Below are 27,156 nucleotides of genomic sequence, written 5' to 3' on the forward strand. Positions count from 1 at the left end.
AATATATTGGTTATCTAAGACCTCATTTAACTAAATTATTGTAAACCTGTTATTTTGTATCCTTTACAACATGATTACGACTGCTATCTTTTGTATACAATGAAAATAAAATATTACACAAGGCAGAGGGGTCTACACAGAAATGTTGCAGCAAGAAATAAATCCGTGTTGCTATGAATGAAACTCTCCCTAATCTGTAACTTGTTTTCCTAAAAGAATTGCAAAGCTTTTGTTTAAAAATATTTACTATCAGATTAGTAAAAGACCACAAATTGCCTTAAACATTATAATTTATAACATTTTAAAGCAAGATATCTGAAAATCAAATCAGTTACTCTTACTTACCTATCAAGAACTAAGTTCAGGATTCTGTGTTTCTAACCACAAGTGAAGGCATCAGAATCACAAGTGGGGGTGCTCTACTTTAGGTGCTTTGATGTCATTAACTCTTTCAAGGGAAACACAGAACTCTGAACTGTCATGACAGTAATCTACTAATGCTGAAGAAGAACTGCATGGGCAAGGTAGATGCAGCTCAAGGGCTAACATAGGAATTGCTTTAGTTTGTACTGACCATGTAATGAAAATAATTCTAGATTAATGTGCAATAACAAAGAGCAGTTTAAAAGTCATGAAATATACAGCCAGTACCACAGAATTAGCTAAGTAAATAACTCAATCATGTACTCATTCAGATCAGTGGGAGTTTTGCCATTCACTCCACTGGGTTCACAATCAGGATCAATGACTTTACAAGGAAATTATCATCCTGTCAATGAGCCTAGAACCCTGACCTAAATTAAACTCCTCCAGAGGTCAGACAACATGCTCTCTTAAGGAATACATGCACTAGCAATGTGACTATTTTGTGATGTGGACAGCAGACCACTAAGAACTAAACTGTGACTATGAAATCCTTTACCAGAGTAGGGAATGAACACGATACATGGTAACAACAATTCATACCAGAGATTTACAAGTGCAAGGCTCTGAATCTCAATATCCATTTCCTCAAATTATTAAGCATTCAATCCTGTTTTCAATGAAGCTGGTACAAAAACTCTCATTGTAATCAATCAGAGAAGGCTCAGGTTACTAGTAAGCCTCTCCAAATGAAGACCAATTTTGAAAATCTGTCCTTGCCTTTTTGTATTATTCCACGTGTGTCCTGCGTCAAATGGTTCAATGTTAGCTTTTAACAACTCAATCTGACCAGAATGGTCTTGTCCACTGAACTCGTGTGGTGCACTGGTACGCTGGCGGCTTTGCTCAAATGCAATGAGATTTTGAATTGGGATGAGTTTTGGTGGTTGGAACTGTTTGAAAGAGAAGCAGAATGAGACATTTATAGAAGAGGAAACCAAAAATTGTACAGACTCTATTGAACAGAGTAGGTCCAACTCTGACCTCAGTTACACAGGTACAACTCCTAATGCAGTCAATGCAAAAGGCAACTATCTACTAGTAGAATCAGACCCAATTACTGAACACATTTATAAATTATCACCCAGAGGCAACATAAGAGACAGAAACAGGTGGTTATACCATAAACAAAAAGGTGCAATACAAAACAGAAGAGGATATAGAAATGTTGTTGGTTTATTACTAGAGCTCAACAAAACCACTTCATTACTTTATTTGTCCAAATTTTAAGAAAAATCCATTTTTTCTTGCAAAATCTTTTCCCATCTGTTATTCTCCAACATATTAAAATTCCTATAGCATGTTCCTGTGGATGAAGTTAGGAAATGGGCGACATATATATGTAGGAGGACCTCCAGCTCCCAGGAATTATTTATCTTTTGATATACATTTGCCTTAACAAAGGGGAAATTTACAACATTTTATATTCTAAAGTTAAATGTCATTTTCCTTTAATAATAAGGTATTTACCAAGGAATGAGAAATGTCTTACCCGATAATTTTCCTTGTTAGCAGCTTCTGTCCAATTCAACACTAAGAAATTAATGCCCCCACCCTGGCTTTGAAATTTCTGAGGCAGTCCATTATTATTGCTGGAGGCTGCACGAGTAAGCCCCTTGTCCATCAGCTCAGGCTACCAGGATTCTTCCAAAGCTATAGAAACACTCCAGCAACCGACTATTAGCATTAAGATCACTTGATATCATGTGGTAATTATCCTTAACACAGTTATATATTTAAGTCTTCCTTTAGAGGAAAATTTCCATTTGTATTCCAATCATTTACCAGATTACCAGGATGTGTTGAACAAGGAAAGAAGCTGCTAATAAAAAGAAAATTATCATGAAAGAAATCTCTTTCTGTTGCACAGCTTCTCTCCTCATTCATCTCTAATGGGAAATAGCAAGAAGTGAATCATAGAGGTAGGGGGAAAGATAAGCAGAGTTTTAATTATTTTTATAGTAGAATAATAGGCAGGAATGGAAGTTCTTCCCATATAAAGCAAGGAATTGTGTGGAAACCAACCCAGTATAACTCTCCTATCAATGGATGACTGCAGAGAAATGGAAACTTATTTTGTAAATCTTCCATAGATGGGGTTCATACACTTTTCTCCAATACCCTAGGGACTTCTGTGAATTGGTTCCCAAATCCTAGCATGATAACTGGTGCAGGATTTAACATCTTGCCTGCAGCAACTTTGAAGCCCCAAGGCCTTGACGTTTTGGATAGAATGAGATGAAAAGAATATAAATTAGTATATGTATTCAATATGCTTGAGACAGATCTTTAGACTGGTAGGAATGCCCATTTCTGCCACAATCTTCCAAAGGAGTACTAAGGATTAGCACAAAGTAACAGAACTATTTCCCAGGAATTGTGGAAAGAGGAACTTACCTTGAACATAAAGGTTTCCTGGAGCTATAAGAATAACCTTTTCCTCATGACAATAGTTGTGTGATTCTTGTCTATATAGGAGATATATTTCCAATTCCAAATAGTAACTAGAAAGGCCAGCCATAGTCTTGTGTAATCTGATTAATGTTGGCAATTGAGCATATTCAAAGGGAGAAACTGATGTGTCTACATACATGACGCCATTAGGGAAGGTACATATGTTTCTATGGTGTTTGATTTTAGAACTCCAATCAACCATTCTGGTGAACCTCTAATTAGCTGAGATCATCAGACCTTTGTGACTATATCTGTATCACAATAGCATCCAGAGGTCAGGGACTCATTGCACTGGGCACCATACTAAGGGGCAGTCCCTGCCCCAAAGAGCTTTCCGTTTCCTCTTGCACCGGAAACATAAATTGATCAGATCAATGAGTGAAAGAGATTCATAGACTTTAATGTCAGAAGCGACCATCATGATCATCTAGTCTGACCTCCTGCACATTGCAGGCCACAGAATCTCAACCTCCCACTCCTGTAGTGGACCCATAACCTCTGCCTGAGTTACTGAGGTCCTCAAAACATAGTTTAAAGACTTCAATTTACAGAGAATTCACCATTAACACCAGTTTAAACCTGCACATGAGGAAGGGGAAAAATCCCCAGGGTCTCTGCCAATCTGACCCGAGGGAAAAATCCTTCCCGACCCCAAATATGGCGATCAGTTAGACCATGAACGTGTGGGCAAGACCCACCAGGCAGATACCTGGGAAGAATTCTCTGTAGTAACCCAGAGCCCTCCACCTAGTGTCCCATCTCCAGCTACTGGGAATTTTTGCTACTGGCAGTTGCCAGTGGACCATGTGCTAGTGTAGGCAGTCCCATTAGACCATCCCCTCCGTAAATTTATCAAGCTCAGTCTTGAAGCCAGTTAGGTTTTCTGCTCCCATTGGAAGGCTGTTCCAGAACTTCACTCCTCTGATGGTTAGAAACCTTCAAGCCTAAAGTTTTGATGGCTAATTTATATCCATTTGTTCTTGTGTCCACTTTTGCGCTTAACTTACCTCCTCTCTCTCTCTCTCTCTGATGTATTTATCCCTCTGATGTATTTATAGATAGCAATCATATCTCCCCTCTGCCTTCTTCTGGTTAGGCTAAACAAGCCAACCTCTTTGAGTCTCCTCTCATAAGATAGGTTTTCCATTCCTTGGATCATCCTAGTAATCCTTCTCTGCACCTGTTCCAATTTGAGTTCATCTTTCTTGAACATTGGAGCCCAGAACTGCACACAGTATTCCAGATGAGATTTCACCAGTGCCTTGTATAATGGTACTAACACTTCCCTGTGTCCACTGGAAATACCTCAGCTGATGCATCCTAGGATTGCATTAGACTTTTTCATGGCTCCATCACATTGACAGCTCATAGTCATCCTGAGATCAACCAATACACCCACGTCTTTCTGCTCCTGTCGCTTCCAACTGAGAAGTCCAAAACTTATAGAAAAAATTCTTGTTGTTAGTCCCTACATGCATGACCTTGCACTTTGAACTGTTAAATTTCATCCCATTTCTATTACTCCAGTTTACAAGATCATCCAGATCTTCTTGTATGATATTCCAGTCCTCTTCTGTATTGGCAATACCTCCCAAGTTTGTGTTATCTGCAAATTTTATTAGCTCTCTCACTTTTTGTGCCAAGGTCAGTAATAAGATTGGTCCCAAGACTCTTCCTGAGGAACTCCACTAGTAACCTCCCTCCAGCCTGACAGTTCACCTTTCAGTATGCTGTTTTCTCCCCTTTAACAAGTTCCTTATTGACTTTCAATCATCATATTAATCCCTATCTTCTCCAATATAACTAATAATGTCCCATGTGGAACTGTATCAAATGCCTTACTGAAATCCAGATAGATGAAATCTACTGCATTTCCTTTGTCTACAAAATCATTTATCTTCTCAAAAGAAGGAAATCAGGTTGGTCTGGCATGATCTACCTTTTGTAAAATCTTATTGCATTTTATTCCAATTACTGTTCACCTCTACGTCCTTAACTACTTTTTCTTTCAAAATTTGTTCCAAGACCTTGCATAAACTTGAGAACAAACTAACAAGCCTGTAGTTTCCTGGATACCTTTTTTAATCTTTCTTAAAAATAGGAACTATATTAGCAATTCTCCAATCATAGAGTATGATTCCATTTACAGATTCATTAAAAATCCTAGCTTTTGGACTTGCAATTTCATGTGCCAGTTCCTTAAATATTCTTGGATGGAGATTCTCCTGGTCCCCTGATTTAGTCCCATTAAGCTGTTTGAGTTTGATTTTTGCCTCAGATGTGGTAATTTCTACTTCCATATCCTCATTGCCACTAGCCACCCTGCCACTGCCCCTAAGCTTTTCATTAGCCTTACTAAAAAATGAGGCAAAGTATTTAATTTAGGTGTTAGGCCATGCCTAGATAATCTTTAATCTCCACTCCCCATCCTCAGTGCTTATCAATCCCACTTCTTCTTTCCTTGTTTTCTTATTTATATGGCTATAAAACCTATTAATTGTTTTTAATTCCCTTTGCGAAGTCCAACTCTGTTTGGCTTTTGGCAGTTTGCACTTTATTCCTACACTTTCTGATCTTCAAGAGGTAGTCTTCCTTGCTGATCCTTCCATTCCTTGTAGGCTTTCTGCTTTCACTTAATCCTCACACCTTCTTGTCAACTGTCTAAATGGGCCATCTTGATTATCACTACAAAAGTTTTTCTCTCCTGCTCATAATACCTCATCTTAACTAATTAGCCTCTTACATAGAAGGTGGAAGTTGCCATACAAACTGTATGTATGTATGTATGTATATATATATAAAAAAAGAATAATACTCTTGTTACTATATGTTCCATTCTGTGCATCCGATGAAGTGGGCTGTAGCCCACAAAAGCTTATGCTCTAATAAATTTGTTAGTCTCTAAGGTGCCACAAGTACTCCTTTTTACTTAATCACCTGTTTGAGATGCTTGCTGATCCAGGTTGGTCTGCAACCCTTCCCTACAAATTCACCACCCCGTCCCTTGGTGGGGATGCAGGGTTCAGATAGCTTATGCAACTCTGACTTAAAGTAATTCCAAGTTTCCTCCACATTCAGATCCTTGAGTTCTTCAGTCCAGTCCACTTCCCTAATTAATTCCCTTAATTCAGTGGTTCTCAACCTATTTACCATTGTGGGCCACACATAAAGCTCTCTGTGTTATGTGGGCTGCATCCACACAATATATATATTACCTGGATGGCCCTGAGGATGTTACATGTGCTGACTGGGCTGCAAGTGGCCTGTGGGCCACAGGTTGAAAATCACTGCCTTAATTTTTTGAAATTAAGGAAATCTTTTGAAATCAAGGAAAGCAACTATTTGATGAAGAAATCTGTCAGCTATCAGATCCAGGAAAATCTGGGCCTTACTATTATTATTAGCATGTGTCCTCCAATCTCTATCTGGGAAGTTAAAGTCTCCCATAAACACACAATTCCCAGTAGAATTTATTTCATTAAAAACATTAAAGAGGTCTCTATCCAAATCCAAATCGGATCCTGGTGTTCTGTAGCTCACCCCAACCACTATAGGGGAACCTCTAGTAGCTTTCTTCCTCAAAGTGATTTTGGCCCAGACTCTTTCTTATCCATTCTATCACTTCTAATTTCTTTATAGTCTACCTCATCATTAATATACAATGCTGCTCTGCTACCTTTGCCTTTATTTCTGTCTTTCCTGAACAGCACATACCCCTCAATACCTGTACTCCAGTCATGACTACTATTCCACTATGTTTCTGTTATTCCTATAATATCTGGTTTCACTTTCTGCATTAGTACTTCTAGTTCCTCCATTCTGTTACCCAGGCTCCTTGCACTAGTGTGCAAACATGTTAATAGTTCCTGCTCAGCTTCATCCGCATTCCTTGCCCAAAGGGGTACAGGCATTCTACTGCCAGTATCACCCATCTGACTGGTATCAGCACAATCCTTCCTCTTAATGTCCATTCTGCTACCCATTGCTGTTCCCATCTCTATTGCTGTATCCTTTCTTGATTTTCTAACCCTCTCAATGTTATAATCTCGATGCCTGATTTTAAGAACATCTCCCAACCATCTTTCGAGTTCTTAGTTTAAAGCTCTTTTAATGAACTGTGCCAATCTCCATCCCAGAGGTCTATTTCCCTCCCTACTGAGGTGGAGTCCATCCCATGAGAACTATCCTCTGTCCATGAACGCCTCCCAGTGGTTAAACATCCCAAAGCCTTCCTTATAGCACGACTGACTGAGCCATCTTTGATCATCATAATCTTTTCTCACCTTTGTTCTCCTCCTCTAGGGACAGGCAGAATCCCACTGAAGATTACCTGAGCCTCCATTTCCTTAAGCATCTTTCCCAGGCTGGCATAGTCTCCCGATATGTTCCACTGAGAATCTAGCTGTGTCATTTGTTCCCACATGAAGGGCAATCAATGGATTGTTTCCTGCTCCCATTAGGATCCTCTTCAGCTTCAGGTCCACATCCCATTTCTGAGCATCTGACAGACAGCAAACCCTTCTGTTCTGCACTGGTGACAGGCCTATCTGTTGTTCTTAGTAGGGAGTCCCCAATCACATACACCTGCCTTTTCCTGGTGATGGTGTTTCATGTTCTTTTCGACTGCAAGTTCTCTTGTCTTTTATTCTCCCTTGCAATCTTCTGCAAGTCATCCTGCATCTTCCTGGGGTTGTGAACTCTGGCTATCTCCATTGACTCTTCCCCTCTTCTTACAGGACTAACCGCTCTTCTCTTTTTCCTTGCCCTCCCTCCTTCAGTTACAGCCTGATGTGCCCCTTCCTCATTTTCCAACCCAGCAAACCTGTTCCTGGGCTCTATTTCTCCTTCATTAGCCAGTCTTCTTCTCTGACTGGTTCTTGTAGTTGCATGCCTCCACTGACCATTTCCCTCACCTAGCAGTCTCCCCTATCAGTTCTTCAGTCCAGCTTGCATCCATAAGTCTTGAATTTTCCCTTCAGCCTCCTCTTGCCTTTGATCCATCATCTGCTTCAACCCCCTTTGAAACTCAACTATAGCTTCCACCTGCAGCTCCAAGCCTCGGATCTTCTCTTCCATCAGTTCTATCAGGCACCACTTCATACAAATGAAGCTCTTTTCAGGAACCCACTCTAGGATCATGTATATCCCACAGCTTCCATATCTGATCATCTTCATGGTCTCTTCCATTGCTTGGGTCACTATCACTGGTGCCTCTGTAGCTGTCATTTCCTTCCCACCTAACCTCCTGTCAAGGAAAAAGAAACAAAACAAAAAAAATAACCCAAAACACAAACCAAAAGAAATCCAGAACACCAAACTCCTTTCTCCAACTCCCCCTAAAACTCCCGTTTACAGCTCTGTTTGCCGGCTTCTGTGTGCTGGATACCAAAATGTGTCAGACGCTATTAGAGAATCCATACTGAACTACACTTTTCTTCCAGTGCCTACGTTAACTGAGAGTTTTCCAAGTCCAGATGAAGGCATCCTGCTTCAAGAGATCTTGTCTTTTCTGCATGTGCAATGTGGGTTCCTGGGCAATCTAGCAAAGCCGGAGGAGGACTTGAATAAATTCATGGATGTTAGGTCCATCATTTATAGAAAAGAAGAAAAGGGAAAGTTCAATTCTTTTTTTTGAACCCAGTTATACTTTTGGCTATCACAGCATCCTTTGGCAACGTGTTCCACTGATAGACTGTGCGCTGTGTGAAGAAGTACTTCCTTATATTGTTTTAAAAGTGCTGCCTATTAATTTCATTGGGTGACCCCTGGTTCTAGTCTGAAGGGGTGTGACAGGGTGGACTAGGTCTGGAGGCCTCGCAGCACTGCCTCACCCCACCCCAGAAAAGAGAAGAGGAGAAAGTCCTCCAGGCAACCTAGAGGAGCTGCATGGGAGCACGCAATCAGAGGGGCTGCTGGAGCAACCAATCAGGGCTAGAAAGGCCATATATAAAGGGACCAGCAGAGGAAATGTAGTCAGTTACTATCTGGAACTTGAAGAGGAAGAATGAGATGCCTGACTGGCTGGAAGAGCAGTAGGATTATGGACAGGTCAATGCAGGGAGGCTGAGCCCTGGACCTAGCCAGATCAGGCGAGAGTACCGTGATGGGCCCTGCTGGTCTAACTGAAGGCTGAGCCCAGGTGAGTGCTGGCAAAAGGACACCAGCTGAGGGTACCAAGATGGGCCCGTTGGGCTGTTAAAGAAGATAGTGTCTCCAGGAAGGAAGCCTTGGTGCTATGGCCCCATCCCAAGGCCATGAGAGAGAAGTAGAAACTGTATACCCCGGAAGGGGGGACAGTGTGCGTGTGACTCAGCCAGAGGTCTGAGTCACTGAAGACCCACTGAAAGAACTATCGGGGGAGAGGGAGCCTCACAAGAGGTGGGTCCTACTCTGTTGTAAAAATTGAAAAAAAGCAGATTCACACTTGACCAGAAAGGGAGCACCCATGAGAGGTGGGTGCTACCCCATTCAAAAATGAATGATTGCAGGCACTATCAGCCAGAGAGGGGGGTGCTTGTGAGAGGTAGGTGCCAATGTCATTACAAGGGGTAAACAACATCTCCTTATTCACTTCCTCCACACCATTCATGATTTTATAGAACTCTATCATAGAATCATAGAATATCAGGGTTGGAAGGGACCTCTGGAGGTCACCTAGTCCATCCACCTGTTCAAAGCAGGACCAATCCCCAACTAAATCATCCCAGCCATGGCTGTGTCAAGCCTGACCTTAAAAACTTCTAAGGAAGGAGATTCCACCACCTCCCTAGGTAACGCATTCCGGTGCTTCACCACCCGCCTAGTGAAAAAGTTTTTCCTAATATCCAACCTAAACCCCCCCAACTGCAACATGAGACCAATACTCCTCGTTCTGTCATCTGCTACCACTGAAAACAGTCTAGATCCATCCTCTTTGGAACCCACTTTCAGGTAGTTGAAAGCAGCTATCAAATCCCCACCCATTCTTCTCTTCCGCAGACTAAACAATCCCAGTTCCCTAAGCCTCTCCTCATAAGTCATGTGCTCCAGCCCCCTAATAATTTTTGTTGCCCTCCGCTGGATGTTTTCCAATTTTTCCATATCCTTCTTGTAGTGTGGTGCCCAAAACCGGACACAGTACTCCAAATGAGGCCTCGCCAATGTTGAATAGAGGGGAACAATCACGTCACTCTATCTGCTGGCAATGCCCCTACTTATACATCCCAAAATAGCATTGGCCTTCTTGGCAACAAGGGCACACTGCTGACTCATATCCAGCTTCTCGTTCACTGTAACCCCTAGGTCCTTTTCTGCAGAACTGCTGCCTAGCCATTTGGTCCCTCGTCTATAGCAATGCATGGGATTCTTCCGTCCTAAGTGCAGGACTCCGCACTTGTCCTTGTTGAACCTCATCAGATTTCTTTTGGACCAATCCTCTAATTTGTCTAGGGCCCTCTGTATCCTATCCCTACCCTCCAGCGTATCTACCTCTCCTCCCAGTTTAGTGTCATCTGCAAACTTGCTGAGGGTGTAATCCACACCATCCTCCAGATCATTAATGAAGATACTGAACAAAACCGGCCCGAGGACTGACCCTTGGAGCACTCCACTTGATACCAGCTGCCAACTAGACATGGAGCCATTGATCACTACCCGTTGAGCCCAACAATCTAGCCAGCTTTCTATCCACCTTATAGTCCATTCATCCAGTCCATACTTCTTTAACTTGCTGGCAAGAATACTGTAGGAGACCTTATCAAAAGCTTTGCTGAAGTCAAGGACTAACACGTCCACTGCTTTCCCCTCATTCACAGAGCCAGTTATCTTGTCACAGAGGGCAATTAGATTAGTCAGGCATGACTTGCACTTGGTGAATCCATGCTGATTGTTCCTGATCACTTTCCTCTCGTCTAAGTGCTTCAGAACTGATTGCTTGAGAACCTGCTCCATGATTTTTCCAGGGACTGAGGTGAGGCTGACTAGCCTATAGTTCCCTGGATCCTCCTCCTTCCCTTTTTTAAAGATGGGCACTACATTAGCCTTTTTCCAGTCGTCCAGGACCTCCCCTGATCACCATGAGTTTTCAAAGATAATGGCCAATAGCTCTGCAATCACATCCGCCAACTCCTTTAGCACTCTCTGATGCAGCGCATCCGGCCCCATGGACTTGTGCTCGTGCAGCTTTTCTAAATAGTCCCGAACCACTTCTTTCTCCACAGAGGGCTAGTCACCTCCTCCCCATGCTGTGCTGCCCAGTGCAGTAGTCTGGGAGCTGACCTTGTTTGTGAAGACAGAGGCAAAAAAAGCATTGAGTACATTAGCTTTTTCCACATCCTCTGTCACTAGGTTGCCTCCATCATATCCCCTCTTAACTGTTTTTTTCTTAGATGAACAATCCCAGTCTTCTTAATCTCTCATCCTACGCAAACTGATCCATATTCCAACACATTAGTTTGCCTTTCTGTGTACTTTTTCCAATTCTAATACATCTTTTCTGAGATGGGGCCACCGGAACTACATGTAGTATTCAAGGTGTGGGTGTACCATGGATTTATATAGAAGCAATATTTTCTGTCTTATTGTCTATCCCTTTCCTAATGGTTCCTAACAATGCTAGCATTTTGGCTGCCACTGCAGACTGACCAGATTTTTAGAGAACTATTCACGGTGACTCCAAAATCTCCTTCTTGGGTTCCAAATTATCTGTTACCACTCATCATTTTATATATATATAGTTGGGATTATGTTTTCCAATGTGCATTACTTTGCAGTTATCAACACTGAATTTCATCTGACATTTTGTTGCCCAGTCACACAGTCTTGTGAGATCCCTTTGTAACTTGTTGCAGTCAGCTTTGGACCTAACTGTCTTGAGTAATTTTGTATTGTCCGCAAACTTTACCACCCTGTGAGGCTTGCATTCATAGTGTGTATACAAGGATCTGGAGTGAAAATTGGGTCAGCTTTCTGTATGTTGTTTGTACATAACTGCCAACAAAGGCACATTCAGATATAACCTGAGAATAACAAATCATTTTGCATTGTATTGGGTTCATGGTTCTGTATCCTCAGAAGGCATTTCTGCAGGTGCATTTTAATAAACCTATCCAGGAAATGAAGCCGGTCATGGCACCAGCAATCCAAACAAGGCACCAGCAAACCTCTGGAGATAGAGACCTATAGATGATCATTGCCAGGAAATTACTGATGCAATGAATTTTTGGCTCTTGGCAAATCTTTACCATAATAAAACGGTAACCAAAGCCATGCTTGTTTTGACCCCTGGGTGAGCAAGTCTCCGCATTAAGTTCGAAAAATATTATTGATTTTGAACTGGTGGATATGAATTCTTTCCTGCATTTGTCCACGTATAAATAGATCTGTTTCTCTGGATAGGGCACCGACTGGCTTTTTTATAAGGGTATGTCAACAACAAGAGTAACTGTGCAGTAAACTAGGGTGTAAATCTGCAGTGCTCTAGCCTGCTTTGGACTAACAGGCTATGTGGACCCTGCTACCAGCACACTAACATTCCATAGTGTGCTGTAATCAATACTTCCTCATAGGTCGTGTTTTCTAGATCTTGAATAATTTTTGTTGCACTCTGGATTTTCTCCAATTTGTTCACATCTTTCCCAAAGTGTGGTGCCCAGAACTGGACACAGTACTCTAACTGAGGCTTTATCAGTGCTGAGTAGAGTGATTACTTCTCGTGTCTTGCTTACAACACTCTGGTAACACATTCTGGAATTAGGTTCTTTTTTTGCAAAACTATTACATTGTTGACTCATATTTAGTTTTGTGATCCACTATAACCCTGAGATCCTTTTCTGCAATACTCCTTCCTAGGCAGACATTTCCCCATTTTTGTATTTGTGCAATTGAGCATTCCTTCCTAAGTACTTTGCATTTGTCCTTATTGAATTTTGTCCTATTTATTTCCGACAATTTCTCTAGTTTGTCAAGATCATTTTCAATTCTAATACTGTTCTCCAAGCACTTGCAACCTCTCCCAGCTTGGTACCATTCATGGGGAGTGGAATCCGCATGTGACTCTGATCTGGTCACAGACTGCCTGAAGTGCTCCTTATGCTTTAATATAGAGCCAGCCTGTGGAGCAAGAGTGGAGTGGAGAGAGACTCTTTCATGATCCTGAGTCCTTTTCTTTGACAGGGCAAGGATTTATTGCTGAGATGTAGAAGGCACAAATCACATTCTGTTGGTGCTTGAAATCTGAGCCCCTTTCCTTAGAGTCAGGGTCCTTGGGCTGTATGCCAGATAGACCCAATTCCCATTAACTGTAGCCTGAGGGAGTGCTTCACAGAATAGACGGGTTCTCTACATGCCTGGAGTGACACGTCATAGGGCAAGGGGCAGAGCACAGTGTTACAGAGCACTGTGAGAGCCTCTGCATAGGAGAATGGCTCTAGCAAACACTCCCTTATATGGAGGTGTTATGAATTGCTGCCTTACAAATATGATGCTTGCTTTTGCATTTTTGGGACCAAGTCTCTGGGGTTTGCATAACTCACTCCTGAGCATCATGACAGCCCCCAAATTTACAGTGAGAGGAAGCAGAGGTCTTTAGAAGCCCTACTTTTTTTCCCTATGGAGCTGTGGACCCCCTTCAGTATCCAGAGAGTAGTCAGAAAATCTTCCCCCTCCAACCTGAGTCTGTTGTGTGTCTTACCCCAAGCTAACTGGATAGGATCCTTCTCATCCTTATACTTTCTCCCTGAAATGTTCAGATGCTCCTGAGCTTTTCTGTAATGGAGTTAAGGCTCTTTGGGGAAGAAGGGATTCAACATGCCGGTCCAACACTCTGTCCTTTCACTGTGAGAGTTGGCTGTAATTCACCCTCTGTAGAGCCTGTAAATACTGCCTCACACAGGCAACACTTTAGCCCAGTGTTTGCAGAACAGCTCCACCATCCCAGAGTGGGGGCAGAGAAATCCTGGAGAGGAGGCACTGCAGTGGCGGGTCCAAGTGGTTGAAACAAACATGCTATCAAATAACCTGATCCGGGGGGGAGGGGGGGGGGCGTTGCGGGGAGGAGGAGGAGGAAAGATTATAAGTCTTTACCATATGAAAATGAATAAAAATTAAAGTTATAAAACAAAATGATGGGGAGAAACCAAACCACCAACTTGTTCCTCTGCTGGAGACAGAAAATCTGGTGGCCTGAGCTGAAGGCATGGCTTAGTGCTGATGCCTCAAGCAACAATGCTGGACCTCCTCCAAATTACACAAGTGAGGGCATTATCCCATTAGTGAGGACTGAAGCTATGTAACAGGAAATATGCTTATTTAATTGCAACATAGAAAAATATATTCCTAAAATCCATTACCTTGTTTTTTGGAGGTAAATTAGTGTGAAGAATCGGTATTCCTGTGTGCTGTAATGTGTCTCTGCAGTTGGTCTCCTCAGTTATAGGTCTAACGGGTATTAAAGAACCAGGGACTGGTGGTCTTATAATTGGTGGAAATCTAGGTGCTGGGTCAAGCTGCAGGTGCAGTAAAGGAATTCCAGCTGAATGCTGGTAAGTTCCATAGAAGGAAGCATGCTGAGCACTCCGTGGCTTCTCTGCACTCACATTTGTAGGAAGGTGCTGCAGAGGTGCAAAATTTTGCTCTCCTTCATATTGATCCAGATTAAGTAGTTTAGGAGGCCTCTTGCTTTCAGCTTCTGCCCACTTCTTCTTTTCCTCATATACTTGCCTTATCATTTCAGGATCATATTTATTCAAATTCAAGTGTGTCATTGAAATAGTCTTGTCTCCTAGCATACATGACAGCGGAGGGTTCTGTAAAGAATTAGATGGATCCCAAACTACCCTTGGTTGGGGGAGTGACCCGATGAAAGCTTGTGAAACTTTTAATGGATATAAATTGAGTGGTTTTAAATGATCAGATTCAAGTTTAAGCAAAGGAAAGCCATTTTCATAATTTAAGGTTTTTGCAACTGGGATAAGTTTGGGTGTCTTCTGGATATCTAGGGAACGAGATAACAGATGAAGTGCTGTGGCTGGAGCTGAAGGAAGCAAGTCCTGAGATGCTGGAATAAATCCTGTTCCATTGGACTGGCTCTCTGATAGGCTTAAAGAAATATTCACATCTGGATGATTCTAAATGAAAAAAGAACACACAATAGTACTTTAAACTATGTATAAGATCACAATAAATCGTTACTAAATGTGGTCTCTATTACTTGGTAATTCTGTCTAATGCAATTACTACAAGAAAGTTCTCTAATTTTTCAAATGGAATAACATCTGATATGCTTTTTCTTAAAAAGTAATGCTTGGTTTTACCTACTTGTATACTTTCTTTGCTGCTTTGATCATTTAGGATATTTCTTTCCTGAGAAGGAGAGCTGCTCTTCTTATTAGACTTTCCAGCATTTTCTTTAGTGGGCAGCTGAGTCTCAGGAGAAATGTCTGCAGACTGCACAGGCAGGGATGTGTCAGCACCACTGCCTCTTACAGTGTGTGAAGCCTGGCTTCCTCCCAACTGAATAGCCTGAGACTGCTGCAGAAGATGCTGCATATTTGGCAAGCTGGCAAAGGATGATCCCACCATTTGCATTAAGTTCAGAAAGTTGACTTGCTGCAGCTAGAATGTAAACAAAAATAAAGCTAACATTATAAAAGTTGCTTAAATGGGTCTTGGCCAAAATCCTTAGTTAAAACTTTTTACAGACCTATAGATTATCCTAAAATTTATAGATAATCCTATTAAAATAGACAGCAACAGAAACAACATCCCAATGTCTCAATAACAAGTACACTAAATCCATATTTCTTTCGTGATACAATACGCTATGTGAAATAATAATGTTATCCTACAACAACGTATAGTCCTTTGCATTCTTTATTTCAAAGCAAAGAAATCTAAACCTGAATAATACCATTAATAGTTTCAAATGTACCAGCATTAACTCATTAACATTTTAACTATACAGTTACTGTTTGTTCATAATGTCCCCTAATTTATATGAATAAAGGACATTAAGAGAAGGTTAACAGTTAATCCTCCTAAAAATATAATTGTTCAAACTGTACTGCTCCTCAAATTCACAAACCTTCTGATTAAGAAGTCAAAAGGTCATGAATTATGCCTAAAATAATTGGTTTCTACCTTCAGTTACCTTTAACCCAGAAATTTGCATAAAAGCATCATAGAATAACCTTGAAAGCAATCATTTTTCATATTGCTTGTTTTTTAAAATTGAACAGTTTAATCTGTGTTTCATTATTTTTAATAATGAGAGATTCTTACCTGAACTAATTTAAACATTTCATCTTGGAGCATCTGTCTGACAGCTTCTGAAACGTTCAATGGCTCTGATATCTGCTCTCCATCCTGGACCTCTTGCTTCTTTGAACACACCGGACGATTATAGGGAACACTTGATACACCAGTGAAAGAAGGTTGATCATCACATGCACAAATCTCTATGTTACTTGAAGTATTGGGAATAAAAATAGTAATTTTTAGACACTTTCCAAAAGATATGGATTCTGAACACTGAACCTGATGATGAGAATCAGAGTGAAGTAAATGTATCAAAACTTTACAACTGGTAAGTTAAAATGCTAAATGAAAAATGATACCCATTAGCAAAAATAAGAGACACTTTGTTTTAGGTTTTCAGTGTGCATTCATCCCCTCTGGAAATTTGAATTTTTTTTTTTTTAAACAAAATCAATTTTCTGGAGGAAAAAAGTAAAAAGACACATTTTTTAAAATTAGAACCATTTTTTCCCCTCTCTAATGGGTAGTAGATTTCTGGCCAGACCTGCTTAGATTCTGTGATCTCACAGGATCGCAGCACAAAGTGGTGTGGCTGTAGGTCTTATACCACAATGTACAGTAAACGCAAACATTATACATTTACTGCAAAGGAACACTGAACAGAATATTAAGACTGCAGATTTAATAGGAATAATCCATAATTTACTACATAATGCATTACAGTTTCTCTTACGTAGGAGCATCTGCATTCATTTCTAAACAGAATGAATGAGGAATGGTGCTGGAAACAGCCTCAGCCATACTGTAAAGAAAGACAAAAATATAAGTTTATTATAAATGTTTCAACCTTTAATATGTTGCATATTGTTTTTTTAGTTATATGGAACATTTTTGAAAGATTTTGTATGTAAAATACAAGCTTGTTTACCTAATATGCATGTAAATTTAATCCAAGACATACTGAATTGAGTACCTTCTATCACTGTATAACACTGCAGCTGAGTACACAATTGTTGATTGTTTATGCTTGGTCTCCATAGCAATCAGTAACTGACAAACAATATGGTTGAATAGATTTTGATTATTCACACAAAATACTAGGCAACAGAAAGGCTGAGGACTGATTTGACTTGGCAAAACAAAGGAAAATCCTTAAATGTGAAAATCCTTAAAATCCCACATTTAAGGGACACTGAACATGATTGAAATGTGCATTTCTAAAAGGAAAAGTTAATGTCACGCAGCAACTCCTGAGGATAGTTTTTATATGCCCTATTTTACAAAAAGGAAAAATTATACTGCCTTAAAATGGTAATGAAATACTAATGAAGACTTTATAAAGCTATGTAGATTTTAAAGACTACAACAAACTGTACACATATTGAGGACGTTTTATCTATATATATATATATAATCTAGTATTATTACAATATAATTACATAGAATCATAGAACTGGAAGGGAACTCAAGAGGTCATCTAGTCCAGTCCCCTGCACTCAAGGCAGGACTAAGTATTATCTTGACCAGTGGTTCTTAACCTTTACTGCAGCCGGCACCCCTTTGGTTCTCAAAATATGTTCTTATCAAAAATTGTTGAAGTAGGTCAGTTCTTTAAACCTAGATATATTTTTGTTTGTATATTATGGTAATCATTAAAAAAATCTATAATGTTAATAAATACATAGGTTTGATGAAACAAAGAAGTTGTACTTACGTCCCTGTGCTTAATTTGTGTTTTCGATGATTTACCTTCTAAAAAAACTTGGCATGTCTCGCACCCCCAGGGAAGAACCACTGATCTAGACCATCCCTGACAGATGTTTGTCCAAACTGCTCTTAAAAATCTCCAATGATGGAGATTCCACAACCTCCCTAGGCAATTTATTCCAGTGCTTAGCCACTCTGACAGTTAGGAAGTTCTTCCTACTGTCCAACCTAAACTGCCCTTGCTGCAATTTAAGCCCATTGCTTCTTGTCCTATCCTCAGAAGTTAAGAACAATAATTTCTCTCTCTCCTCCTTGAAACAATCTTTTATGTACTTGAAAACTTAAGTCCCCTCTCAGTCTTCTCTTCTCAAAACTAAACAAACCCAATTTTTTCAATCTTCCCTCATAGGTCATGTTTTCTACACCTTTAATCATTTTTGTTGCTCTACTCTGGACTGTCTCCAATTTGTCCACATCTTTCCTGAAATGTGGCACCCAGAACTGAACACAATACTCCAGCTGAGGCTAATCAGTGCGGAGTAGAGTGGAAGAATTACTTCTCATGTCTTGCTTACAATACTCCTGCTAATAGATCCCAGAATGATGTTTGCCTTCTTTTGCAACAGTGTGACTCTGTTGACTCATAATTAGCTTCTGATCCACTATGACCCCCAGATCCCTTTCTGCAGTACTCCTTTCTAGGCAGTCCATTCCCACTTTATATGTGTGCAATTGATTATTCCTTCCTAAGTGGAGAACTTTGCATTTGTCTTTAAATTTCATCCTATTTACTTCAGACCATTTCTTCAGTTTGTCCAGATCATTTTTATTTTTAATCCTATCCTCCAAAGCACTTGCAACCCCTCCCAGCTTGGTATCATCCACAAACTTTATAAGTATACTCTCTATGCCATTATCTAAATCATTGATGTAAGAGAGTGGTATGATTGCTCAGAGCTCCAGTATGAAACTGGAGAAAAGTCTGTTGAGAGTCTTTGGGTTATGTTTATAAGGGAGAGCAACAAGGGTGATGTCAAGGTGGACGTGTGCTATAGACCACCGGACCAGGAGGATGAGGTAAACGAGGATTTCTTCAGACAATTAACTGAAGTTTCCAGAGCACAGGCCCTGGTTCTAATGGGGGACTTCAATCACCCTGACATCTGCTGGAAGAGCAATACAGTAGTGCACAGACAATCCAGGAAGTTTTTGGAGAGTGTTGGGGACAACTTCCTGATGCAACTACTGGAGGAACCAACCAGGGGCCAGTCTCCTCTTGACCTCCTGCTTACAAACAGGGAAGAATTGGTATGGGAAGTAGAAGTGGGTCGCAACCAAGGCAGCAGTGACCACGAGATGGTTGAGTTCAGGATCCTCACAAAACGAAGAAAGGAGAGTAGCAAAATACAGACTCTGGACTTCAGAAAAGCAGATTTTGACTCTCTCAGGGAACTGATGGGCAGGATCCTCTGGGAGGCTAATATGAGGGGAAAAGGAGTCCAGGAAAGCTGGCTGTATTTTAAAGAAGCCTTATTGAGGGTGCAGGAACAAGCCATCCCGATGTGGAGAAAGATCAACAAATATAGCAGGCAACCAGCTTGGCTTAACAGTGAAATCTTCGGTGAGCTTAAACACAAAAAGGAAGCTTACAAGAAGTGGAAACTTGGACAGATGACGAGGAAGGAGTACAAAAATATGGTTCGAGCATGCAGGGGTGTAATCAGGAAGGCCAAAACACAACTGGAGTTGCAGCTAGCAAGGGATGTGAAGGGTAACAAGAAGGGCTTCTATAGGTTTGTTAGCAACAAGAAAAAGGTCAGGGAAAATGTGGGACCCTTAATGAATGGGGGAGGCAACGTAGTGACAGATGTGGAAAAAGCTGAAGTACTCAATGATTTTTTTGCCTCAGTCTTCACAGACAAGGGCAGCTCCCACACTGCTGTCCTGGGCAGCACAGTATGGGGAGGAGGTGAGCAGCCCTCAGTGGTGAAAGAACAGGTTAAAGACTATTTAGAAAAGCTGGACATGCACAAGTCCATGGGTCCAGATCTAATGCATCCAAGGGTGCTGAGGGAGTTGGCTGATGTGATAGCAGAGCCATTGGCCATTATCTTTGAAAACTTATGGCGCTCGGGGGAAGGTCCTGAGTGATTGGAAAAAGGCAAATATAGTGCCCATCTTTAAAAAAGGGAAGAAGGAGAACCCAGAGAATTACAGACCCGTCAGTCTCACCTCAGTCCCTGGAAAAATCATGGAGCAGGTCCTCAAAGAAACCATTTTGAAACACTTGGAAGAGAGCAAGGTGATCAGGAACAGTCAACATGGATTCACCAAGGGCAATTCATGCCTGACCAACCTGATTGCCTTCTATGATGAGATAATTAGCTCTGTGGATATGGGGAAAGCGGTGGACGTGATATATCTTGACTTTAGCAAAGCTTTTGATATGGTCTCCCACAATATTCATCACAGCAAGTTAAAAAAGTATGGATTGGATGAATGGACTATAAGGTGGATAGAAAGCTGGCTAGATTGTTGGGCTCAATGGGTAGTGATCAACAGCTCAATGTCTAGTTGGCAGCCGGTATCAAGCAGAGCACCCCAAGGGTCAGACCTGGGTCCGGTTTTGTTTAACATCTTCATTAATGATCTGGAGGATGGGACGGATTGCACCCTCCGCAAGTTCGCAGATGACACTGAACTGGGGGGAGAGGTAGATACGCTGGAGGGTAAGGATAGGGTCCAGAGTGACCTAGACAAATTGGAGGATTGGGCCTAAAGAAATCTGATGAGGTTCAACAAGGACAAGTCCAGAGTTCTGCACTTAGGATGGAAGAATCCCATGCACTGCCACAAGCTGGGGGCTGACTGGCTAAGCAGCAGTTCTGTAGAAAAGGACCTGGGGATTACAGTGGATGAGAAGCTGGATATGAGTCAGCAGTCTACCCTTGTTGCCAAGAAGGCTAAAGGCATACTGGGCTGCATTAGTAGCAGCATTGCCAGCAGATCAAGGGAAGTGATTATTCCCCTTTATTCTGCACTGGTGCATCCAGTTTTGGGTCCCCACTACAGAAAAGATGTAGACTAATTGGAAAGAGTCCAGTGGAGGGCAACAAAAATGATCAGGCAGTTGGGGCATATGATTTACGAGGAGAGGCTGAGGGAACTGGGCTTATTTAGTCTGCAGAAGAGAAGAGTGAGAGGAGATTTGATAGCAGCCTTCAATTACCTGAAGGGGGGTTCCAAAGAGGATGGAGCTCGGCTGTTCTCAGAGGTGACAGATGATAGAACAAAGAGGAAAGGTCTCAAGTTGCAGTGGGGGAGGTCTAGGGTGGATATTAGGAACAACTATTTCACTAGGAGAGTGGTGAAGCACTACAATGGCTTACCCAGGGAGGGGGTGGAATCTCCACCCTTAAAAGGTTTTTAAGGCCCGGCTTGACAAAGTCCTGTCTGGGATGATTTAGTTGGAGTGGTCCAGCTTTGAGCAGGGGGTTGGACTAGATGACCTCCTGAGGTCTCTTCCAACCTAATCTTCTATGATTCTATTATTAATGAAGATATTGAACAGAACCAGAACCAGACCCAGAACCGATCTCTGCGGGACCCCACGCGTTATGCCCTTCCAGCATGCCTGTGAACCACTGATGATTACTCTCTGGGAACAATTTTCCAAACAGTTATGCACCCACCTTATAGTATCTCCATCTAGGTTGTATTTCCCTAGTTTGTTTATGAGAAGGTCATGCGAGACAGTATCAAAAGCGTTACTAAAGTCAAGATATACCACATCTACTGCTTCCCCCCATCGACAAAGCTTGTTACCCTGTCAAAGAAAGCTATCAGGTTGGTTTGACACGATTTGTTCTTGACAAATCCACGCTGACGGTTACTTAACACCTCATTATCTTCTCAGTGTTTGCAAATTGATTGCTTAATTATTTGCTCCATTATCTTTCTGGGTACAGAAGTTAAGCTGACTGGTCTGTCATTTCCCAGGTTGTCCTTATTTCTCTTTTTATAGATGGGAACTATATTTTCCCTTTTCCAGTCTTCTGGAACGTCTTCAGTCTTCCATGACTTTTCAAAGATAATGGCTCGGATATCTCCTCAGTCAGCTCCTTGAGTATTCTAGGATGCATTTTATCAGGCCCTGGTGATTTGAAGACATCTAACTTTGTCCAAGTAATTTTTTACTTCTTTTTCCCTATTTTAGACTCCCTACCTCATTTTCGCTAGCATTCACTATGTTAGGTGTCCAATCGCCACCAACCTTCTTGGTGAAAATCGAAACAAAGAAGTTATTCAGCACCTCTGCCATTTCCACATTTTCTCTTATTTTCTTTCTCCCATCATTGAGTAATGGGCCTACTCTGTCCTTGGTCTTCCTCTGGCTTCTAATGTGCTTGTTACTCTTTATGTCCCTAGCTAGTTTGATTCAGTTCACGTGCCATCGTAACTGGTAAGACATTGTCTGGATTTCTTGAAATCCAGGTGAAGATTTTAAATAATTAATGATAAAGGAAGTAGTCTCAAACAGGGAAACAGATCGGAGGGAGTGACTGGTACAAGTTTGCCAGTTTGAAAGGAGTTGAGCTGCTCTCCTCCAATCATCAAGAAAAATATCAGACCAGCAGTTGGGGATCCAGATTCCAGACAGCGAACGTGACATTTTAAAAAAAAAACATGCAGAAAAATACAAATATCTTTCTTTGAGAAACTCACAATTGAATCACACAAGTAAGCCACATAAGTTATCAATTCAAACATAAGACCACGAGAGACACTCAAGAGATGGTCTGTGCAGAGTTCCTGTAATTCTTTATATGGTTTTTCATTGAAAAGACAAATGCTTCAACAACTTTAAAAATGTTTTTAATTAATATAAGGAAATGGGAGTTCTCTGTAAAAATCCTGAAATAATGTATTGAAGCGACTTGATTGTATTCTTCAATTACTGAAGAACACATTTGCTTTGTTCTTAAGATAAACACTCAGTTGTAGATACCAAGCTTCTCATGGCCAACCCTGCAATAATACACTAGCACGCACCAGAAATGGAAGGGGGGCTGGAATTTAGCTTCAAACTATAAGTATGTTGTTATGACCAAGAACAAATCTTTTTTTAATTAAGAATAATACTCTCTCTTTATAAATTTAACAAGGTAGTAATAAACTAATTCTTTTGAAATGCTAATGATATCAATTTCTCTTACCCATTTTGTTTGGCTTTTTTTTCTTCTAACTTTTCCATCATGGGTTCTTCCCATGGAAATTCTATATCTAGAGTGGAGATATGCTGCAATTTAAAAAGATGCATATGAATATGTATATATTTGCTTCAGCATACTTCTGCCTAAATAGATTATTATGAAAATCCTAGACTGTTTCTGATTAATCATCCATGTGGTCAAATTCAGATTATTTTTTGTAATAATCCAAACATCCTAGTTTTTGCATAGCTACAGAACTATAGAAAATGCAAGGAGGTGTCCTAATGACTTCTTTAACTAAATTTAATCATATCTATCATAAGTTTTCAACTATTTCTAAAATTCAGTTCACTAGACTGCCATAGAATCAGGCCTGTGCAGCAGTATCACCTTGCTAATCAGGCATCCACCTATTACTATTCCCCTTGGTAGCATGGAAACAAAACAATTATAAACAAGCAAAAAAACAAAAAATAAACAAACAAAATGATTACAAGTTAAAAGGACTGACCCTATGAATAATTATTTCCAGGAGTAGCAAAGCCCAGGATTTTGCACCAGGCACAAGGGTCCAACCCTAGTAAGCCACATGGCAGAATTGAGGACAATAGTACATATTTTTAATCCTGTTCGTTGCATTGGTTCTAAAGTGCTACATGAAGGTAAACCAGATTCTATTCTGATTCACACATCAGCAAAAGAATTCTTGACCAATTTCCTAGTACTGAATCTTTGATACTGGTGGTGATCAGTGTTCCCTCTAATTTTTCCCACCCATGCGCGGAATGAATTTTGTTATATGCACCAATATGGAGGTGATATATGACACATCAGTTTCATATTGGTGCACATAACAAAATTAATGTGGTGGAGGTGGGGCTGAGGGGTTTGGAGTGTGGGAGCGGGCTCAGGGCTGGGGCAGAGATTTGGGGTGCAGAGGTATGAGGGCTCCAGCTGGGGGTGTGGGCTCTGGGTATGAGTGGTTTGGGGGCAGGAGGGTGCTCCGGGGCTATGGCAGGGAGAGAGGACTTCCCCCCACTCCACCCCTCAGCTCTCTCCCCCCGCGGCAGCTCCAGGGCTGGGGCTGCAGGATAGGTGCCCCTTCCCTGGTCCCTGAGGGGTGCCCAAGCCAAGGCTGGGTCTGGGTCTACGCCCGCGCCGCACCTAGGTCTGTGCTCCACTGCCCTGGCCGCATCTGCAACCAGGCTGGACCGCAACTGGGGCCACACTCAGCTGGGCCACACCCTGGCTGCAGCTGGGTTTGGGCCGGGCTGCCACAGCAGAGCCGGGCTGCAGCGGAGTTGGGGCCAGCAGAAGGCCACGCCACCCCAGCCGCGGCAGGTTGGGGACTGGGCTAGGTTGGGACTCGGGGAGGGACGGGTTCCCTAAACACCTGCGTGGCGCAAAATAGGCTGCTGTGCAGCCATGCAGCTTACAGCGAATTTAGGTGATACATGAGCCAGAAAAAAATAGAGCTTATTTACAGATCCCACGTTAAGTTTTCAAAGTGGAAGTAAGAAACGTATCTGTGTACTTGTAAACTGAATGAAACTGATTTGAAGTCATTACATAATCGCTCTGGCTACTTAAAAGACAACATCATGTATTATAAGAACATAAGAATGGTCATACTGGGTCAGACCAATAGTCTGTCTAAACCAGTAATCTGTCTTCCAACAGTGACTGGTGCCAGATGCTTCAGAGGAAATGAAAACAACAGGGCAATTATTGAGTAATTCATCCTCTGTTGTCCAGTCCCGGTTTCTGGCAGTCAGAGGCTTAGGGACACTCAGAGCATGTGCCCCTAGCCATCCTGACTAATAGCCATTGATAGACCTATCCTCCATGAATTTATCCAATTATTTTTTGAATCCAGTTGCACCTTTGGCTTTCACATCTCCTGGAAATGAGTTTGAGGTGACTGTGCATTGAGAGAAGTAGTAGTTCATTATTTTTGTTTTAAACCTGCTGCCTATTAATTTCATTGGGTGACGCCTGGTTCTCGTGTTATATGGAGGGGTAAATAACATTTCCTTATTTACTTTCTCCACATCAGTCATGCTTTTATAGGCCTCTACCATAGTCCCCTTTAGTTGTCTCTTCTAAAATGAATACTCCCAATTTTTTTTTAATCTCTTCTCATAAGGAAGCTGCTCCATACCCCTAATAATTTTTGTTGCTTTTCTCTGTACTTTTTCCAATTCATCTTTTCTGAGATGGGGCCATCAGAATTGTACGCAGTATTTAACGTATGGGCATAACATGGATTTACACAGTGGCATTATGATAATTTCTGCTTTATTTTTATCCCTTTCCTAATGGTTCCTAACTTTCTCAGCTTTTTTGATTGTCACTGCACTTGAGCAGATGTTTTCAGAGAACTATCCATGATGACTCTAGGATCTCTTTCTTGAGTGGTAACAGCTACTTTAGACCCCATAATTTAGATGTGTAGTTGAGATTATGTTTTCCAATGTGCATTACTTTGCATTATAATGAAGAGAAATACTAGATTACTGTTAGTCAAAGAGCTAAATGTAAAAATAGACAGTATTCAGTACAAGCAGCATGTTAAACCAGAATCACCCCCCACCCCTCCCCACCCCATAGTTCTTTTTATAAGCATTGGGTAAGATTTTCAAAAGTGCACAGTGTTGGCCTAACTTTACTATTGTTAAAATCAATGGGCATTGTACCATTGACTTAAGGGGAGCAGTCTGGTGAACACTGAGTGCTTTAAGCCCCCCCCCCCATTATATATAACAGGGAATAATGCATTTTGAATATAATATTTAAAAGTAATTGTTTCATTCATCTGAGAGAGTAACTTGCCTCCTCTTTTTGTTGTTGTACAGGTTTAATGCTGACAGAAATACTGGGGTTTTTTGGAACTCCAAATGGTTCTTCAAAGAGCTCTATGAAATAAAGGGATGTAATTCATAAAGAAAATAAAGTGCATACAATCAGTAAACTACGTGGCTGACAACTTTATTAAGATAAAGGGATATGGTATAAAAAAAAGAATATTTTTGCTAAAGGAGCAAACCTTCAGTTTCTGAAGTTGCATCTATTTCCTTCTTCAGGAATGCTCCCACTTCTTCTTCATCAAAACCTATTACTCCTTCTTCAGTACTGTGAGTTACAGAATAACTCTCATTCATTTCATTCTTTTCAGAATGTTTTGTTTTTGTAGATATTCTGTAAATTAGTATAACAGATCAAATTACAAAAAATAAGTGAATAATGCATTTATGTATGACATAAGTATATAGGGAGGCTATATGCTGTATGCATTCATTATTTAATAAGTTGTGCTTATTTTACCTATAACAATTGGTTTTTTTTTGTTAGTTTGACCAGTAAGTATCATCCATTTTTTTCTATCTTTGAGTTTGTGTATTGAAGTGCACACAAATCATTAAAACTATCTGATATTTCCTATACATTGGTGAGATTTTTACATGAACTATTCTTTTTATAATTTAGTAAAAGTATACAGTTTTGCTATGATCATAAATGCCAAATTCCAGATTGGTGTAAATTTACACAGTCAAGTTCTAAATCTCTGAAAATCAAGGTTTATAACAAAAGTACGACACAACCTTGGCTCCAGTCATGCAAACCAAGGACATGCACAAGGTAGGGGGGAGCCCAAGCATGGGCATGGGCCCACCCAATAATCAGCAAGGTCACGGAGCTCCTGTGAGCCTAGAGTGGTGGTGGGAGCTAACAGCGCCTTCCGCGCCCGGGGCCACGGCACAGAACTCCTCTAGCCCCAGAGGAGCTGTGTGTCCCCACCCCCAACAGCCCTGGGCCCAGAGAAGCTGTGGCCCCCTCTCTTTTGCTATAACAAAACCTTGGCTATAACAGCCAAATGGCTCTGATCCCCAGGGGTTTGTTATAGCGAGGGTGTCCTCATATGATGTTTTTAATGTGCCCCTCCAAAAGCGGTCAAATTTAAATTCCTGCCCATATCTCTGATGAGAACAAATGTTCAAGTCTAATATTTTTTTGTTTGGATTTTTTATAAACAAAAAATGAGGAATATTCATTGTTCTGTATATATTTTGAGGTAGTTTTGAGCTTCCTCAAAATTAATTATATGGTATAGCCTGTCAAATGGAAT

The 27,156-nt window shown here is 41.1% G+C and overlaps 1 protein-coding gene across 1 annotated transcript in view; it reads right to left on the reverse strand.

Moving 5' to 3' along the window:
• Positions 1 to 27,156, reverse strand: part of CPLANE1 (ciliogenesis and planar polarity effector complex subunit 1) — a 181,289-nt gene that overhangs the window by 48,970 nt on the left and 105,163 nt on the right. The window contains exons 29-36 of the mRNA XM_077816770.1: positions 26,077 to 26,228; positions 25,863 to 25,945; positions 23,034 to 23,116; positions 16,844 to 16,912; positions 16,135 to 16,318; positions 15,172 to 15,468; positions 14,205 to 14,981; positions 1,144 to 1,316 (exon numbers count right to left, since the gene is read on the reverse strand). Coding sequence (XP_077672896.1) covers positions 1,144 to 1,316; positions 14,205 to 14,981; positions 15,172 to 15,468; positions 16,135 to 16,318; positions 16,844 to 16,912; positions 23,034 to 23,116; positions 25,863 to 25,945; positions 26,077 to 26,228 — 1,818 coding nt within the window. The remainder of the gene's footprint in view (positions 1 to 1,143; positions 1,317 to 14,204; positions 14,982 to 15,171; positions 15,469 to 16,134; positions 16,319 to 16,843; positions 16,913 to 23,033; positions 23,117 to 25,862; positions 25,946 to 26,076; positions 26,229 to 27,156) is intronic.

This window comes from Eretmochelys imbricata, chromosome 5, assembly GCF_965152235.1.
Source record: "Eretmochelys imbricata isolate rEreImb1 chromosome 5, rEreImb1.hap1, whole genome shotgun sequence".
Lineage (NCBI taxonomy): Eukaryota > Metazoa > Chordata > Testudines > Cheloniidae > Eretmochelys > Eretmochelys imbricata.